Source organism: Myotis davidii, unplaced genomic scaffold (genome assembly GCF_000327345.1).
Source record: "Myotis davidii unplaced genomic scaffold, ASM32734v1 scaffold147, whole genome shotgun sequence".
NCBI lineage: Eukaryota > Metazoa > Chordata > Mammalia > Chiroptera > Vespertilionidae > Myotis > Myotis davidii.
The window spans coordinates 8,339,279-8,344,374 of NW_006383010.1; the positions used below are offsets into that span (position 1 = coordinate 8,339,279).

Below are 5,096 nucleotides of genomic sequence, written 5' to 3' on the forward strand. Positions count from 1 at the left end.
ATTTAAGTTTTCTGCAAGTTGTTTTTGAGTTTGATACACATCTTCATCCAATAATGCTTGTAATTGTTGGTCTTCAAACTTTTTCGTTTGACCTAGACGTTCTTTGTCTTTCACATCAAAATCATAACTTTTAAAGCGTTAAACCAGCGTTCACAAGTATCTTGAGATGGAGCATGTTCACCACAAGCTTCCCAAAGTATACTATTACTTTTTCTTCAAAATAAAGTAAGAATTAAAACTTCCAGCAAATGTTCTTTTTTTTGGAATAAAATTTGACATTTTTTAAGCATCATTTGGCCTAAGGAGATGATCCACACTCCCAGACTATTCTTAGTAGTTAGTCTATGATGTTAACATCTATGATGTTAACATCTTCAGCAAATTTAACATACAAAGTTTTGAAGCTTGCTGTCAATACAACAAAATAGCATACATATCAAATTGTATATATATCAACATATGTGTAACTCCATCTATTGAAAAAAATCCGCATTATGAACTAGTACACTAGTACAGAAGCAGAGGAGCATGGAGTAGAAATGGAATGTGCGGTTTGCCCTGCTTACACACCTGCCTCAGAGTGGTGGATATAAGTATTCACTTCATCACCCATGTTGAGGACTTGTGGAAAGCTTACATGTCCATGCCTTCTAGCAGGCACGTGGATAAATGACTGGTAGAGAAGAACAGATGCATAAATACACACATGATCGATTGGAAATGATTATCAAAAACATGGCATCTAACAATTTCAAGGATGGTTTTATATATTTTATCTAATGTAAGTTCAGTCAGAAAAGACTTTTAACAGTAAAGTCAAATGCTGGGCTAGACCCTAAAGGACTGGCTAAGGTGTCCTTGGTAAGCATGGAACAGCAGAGTGGTAAAAATGGGAAGGTCAGGTTTTAGCTTGGGGCTCCACATGAATAAAATCAAGAAGGTCTGGGAGCACAAATCAGTTTATTAAATTGGAGACTAAAGTGAGAGAGGACATTTTACATATATCAAGTAGAGATTAATTTATTTTATTCCATTATTTGAATAGACAACATAAAAATCAACGATGTCTTCATTTTGTTTAATTAGACTCTATTATCTGTCACTTTAAACCCTTCCCATCTGTTGAGATGAAGACTGTCACTTTTAAAAGGTGCTTCTGCTAAGAATAGTCTGGGAGTGTGGATCGTCTCTTTAGGACAAATGATGCGTACTCCTTTACTTTTACCCCTAGGCATATAAATTCTTAAAAATATATGATAAAGCCTGGAAACAACCCAAATGCTCACCATTAGGAAACTGGTTGAATAAATTATAACTGCAATACATTCTCTCAATGAGTACAATCCTATATAATAAAAGGCTAATATGCAAATTGTCCCCACGGGTGGGAGTTCAACCGACCCAGAGGTAGATGTGTGTGCTGACCACCAGGGGGTGGTGCGGAACATAGTGGGCGCTGGTGATGGGGCGCTGGCAGCAGGCGGCAGTGGAGGCGCTGCTGGCCCTGATGGGCCCTGATGAGAAAGGGACCACAGTGGGATGGTGGAGCAGGTGAGCAAGTGGCGCCAGGCCAAGGTGGATGCAAGCAGGGGCTCCAATCACCCCATTGGTCGCCTTACAGATCAGCCTTGATCACTGGCCAGGCCTAGGAACCCTACCCATGCAGGAAATCTTAAAAAGGAATGAGAAATATTGTTCTATACTACTGTGGAGTAATCTCCAAAATATACCACTAATTAAAATCAAACAAGAAACAAAAGCCCTCAAGGTGGAGAAAAGTGTGTATAGTGAGGTACCATTTATCTAAGAACAGAAGGATAAACCATAAAATTAAAATAAGAAATTTACCTGTGAGGAGAGGGAGAGAACAGAGCGATGGCTCAAGGATAGAAGCCAGACTTTTAATACACCTTGGTTTTACATTTGACTTTTGGACCATGTAAATATTTTACATGCTTATAAAACAAAATCCATTTCAAAAAAATCTATGCTTAAAAATTAAAAATAAAATGAAACTAATCAACCCAACCAGGTATGCAGTTGGCGATGTAACCACATGGAGAATAACCTAAGCAAGCTAAAACAGTAATTTTATGGTTGCATTCCTTTTAAGGTATACCCCCAAGGATACAAACAGCTAAAGAAAAAAAATGCAAACTCTTTTCTGGTAACCATATTATTGTTGGTGGTGTTGGTATTGTTAGCTGAGAATGCTGTGATTAATGGTGGATAAAATAAACAAGTAATTGTGTGATACTCTGATCAGATTATCTGATGCATCCTAAGAACCACTATTCTCAGCGTGGAAAAGAGAAGCCACAGCTACTCTCTGCCCTCTGAAAAGGCTGTAAGCAATAACCACCCCAGAGTCAGGCATCCTCCTGGTGTCTCAGTCATAAAAGTTTATTTCTGCTAAACGAAACAAACGCTTCTTGAAACAGATAATTTTAGGTCTGCAGCATACAATATGCCAGAAAAAGATGGGAAATTTTTTCTAACATCATGTCATATGTCTAAATTCATGAGTTAAGATGCTATTTTTACAAGAACATTAAAGGAAAACAACACTAACTGAGTGAAAGATGCTAGGAAACAAAAAAGAAAACTGGTAAAGAAAAGGAAGCAGCCACTTTAAGAATGTCTTCCTTAAAAGATTTATTCCAATTAATAAATTTTAAAAAGAAGTTAGAACACCATCCTGGAACTGTTAATAAGCTAACAGATCCAAGCATAGATCAGAAAGAGCTGCTATTTTACAAAAAGGGGAGGACAACCAGACATTGTGTGTCTCTTGATATAGTCACACTTGAAATAGTTCCCACAAAGGAAATGAACCTAAATATGACAAATCTAGAGACAACCAAATAACAGGAAACAGAAAAACATGGAAATAAAATTAGTCAGAGGGGGCACTTCTCTATGACTTAATAACTACATTTCTTTAAGGAAGAAATTTCAAAGAAGAGAGAGGGAGGAGAAAAGAAAGAATAGGGGGTAAAAGGGAATGTCATGAAAGAAGGGAGAGAGGAAGAAAGTGAAGGATAGAGAGACAGAGAGACAAAGGAGAGAGAAGGAAAGGGAGGGAGAGAGTTAAAAAGTCTTAAATGATATATCAACCAACTGCAATGCATAAACCTTATTTAAATCCTAATTCAAACGAACCATAAAAATATTATGAAATTTGTGATACAATTTGAAATCTGCACAGAGTATTTGAAATCCAGAATTGTTAGCATTTTTAGATACAATAATGGTAATATGGATATGTTCTAAAAACCCCTCTTTAGCATTTAGAAAAAAATACTGAAATATTTATAGAAAACAAATATAATTCAGAGATGTGTTTCAAAATAGTAGAAAATAGGAAACTGATTATGGGTATGGATAGGGCAGGACTAGCCAGGTGTTAATAAATGTCAGGGTAGGTGATGAATATGCGGGGGTTCATCACACTATTCTTTTTAATGTTTGCATATGGGAAATTTTACAAAATAAATGCTTAAAAAACTAAGGCATTCAGTAGCATTGTGAACACTCAGTACCTGCAGCTTGGTTTTGAAATACAATCTATCAATAAAAGGAACCAGTCCTCCTTGAAGAAATGGATTCTGTCAACTCTGAGGGGAGAAGACTACAGGGTGCGCCTGGGACATCTTGTACGAGAAAGAAAGTCATAAATGAATGATGAAGGCAGGTTAAAATGACATAGGAACCAGCTCAAAGGGCTCCTATTGGTCAAAGTTGGGTAAATTTGGACAGCAAAGAAAAGTAGTGATTAGTAGTGATTTATACAACACTGAATAAAAACGGGAACCTTCAGCCCATAGTGATATTCAATAACAAAAAGAAAAACAGGAGACCAATTATTATAGTAGATTGCCAGCCAATCAATGTAGAATTGTCACAGAATTAGAAAATGAGTGTTTCTCAAACACCAGTTTTGTTATTGTCTCAGGCAAGGATGACAAATGTATGGTGAGACCTCTGGGGGTTAGCTTATCACTGACAAATAGGATGGTCACACAATCTCAAGGACCATAAATTAATATTGACTGCACATGAGCAAAGTTATATTCTATCCCCAATAAAGGAACCATCTAACATCATGCCCTTATGATGATGCAATAGGAGGCATAAACATCATCGAAGCAGAAGTGTAGTCAAAAATGTTTAAACAGAATTTAGTCATTAAAAAAAAAAAAACAACAGACAGAATCAGAAATCTGATTTGGACTCTTCAAAAATATTAAAACAAAAAACAGGTCACCTGATTTAGATTAAAGCACGCGCACGCGCACGCACACACACACGCACACTCACACACACAAAATGGCACCAAGTGCAACATATAACCTTTGTTTGAATCCAGATGGGGGTGGGGAAGGGAGAAACTATAAAGGAAAATGTGACAATTAGAAAAATTTGAATATAACCATACATACTAGTACATATAATTCTGTTTTATCATTCAATTTCTTAAGTATTTTGAAATTGTGTTTTGCTAAGCTTTAAAAAAGTTAGTGTTTATCTTATCAGATAAACACAACCAATACCTAGGTAGATGCAGAAAGAGAGAAAGCCACGGTTATAAAACGTTAACTGTTGAATGAATCTACATGAAGGCTGTTTGGGTATTTGCTATACCATTCTTGCAACTTTTCTATAGGCTTGAAATTTTCCAAATAAAAGGCTAATTAAAACAAACTCTGTTTGGTGACATCTGAATAGTGCATACGTACAAGTAACGGCACATCGTTGCATTTGCTCTTCTGGGTCCTATCCTTGGAGCTCTCTTTCTGATTGACAGCTTGCTCTGCAAATGACACCTCCAGGTTGATATCTGTTTCAGAGGCAGGTGCCTCCTCGGGCACCAGTGGCATCAGCTTCTTTTCACCAACAACGAGGCTAGATGCCTGGTCTGGGGGTAAAAACAAAAGACCCAAATCATATGCTTTATGTATTGATTGATTGATTTTTACTTCTAATACATCGACTATATAAAAGCCTTTGGGAAAAGTACAATTTACTACAGGCAATAATTAATGGCTATTTTAATACTAAAAAGTATACTCAAGAATACTACCAAAGGTGTGTGT

General features: G+C 36.6%; 1 protein-coding gene across 3 annotated transcripts in view; it reads right to left on the reverse strand.

Annotated features, from left to right (window-relative positions):
- ARHGAP18 (Rho GTPase activating protein 18) overlaps positions 1 to 5,096 on the reverse strand; it is a 161,692-nt gene that overhangs the window by 41,366 nt on the left and 115,230 nt on the right. For all 3 annotated transcript variants that reach the window (XM_015557829.1, XM_015557828.1, XM_006778459.2), the window contains exon 5: positions 4,740 to 4,918. In XM_015557829.1, coding sequence (XP_015413315.1) covers positions 4,740 to 4,918 — 179 coding nt within the window. The remainder of the gene's footprint in view (positions 1 to 4,739; positions 4,919 to 5,096) is intronic.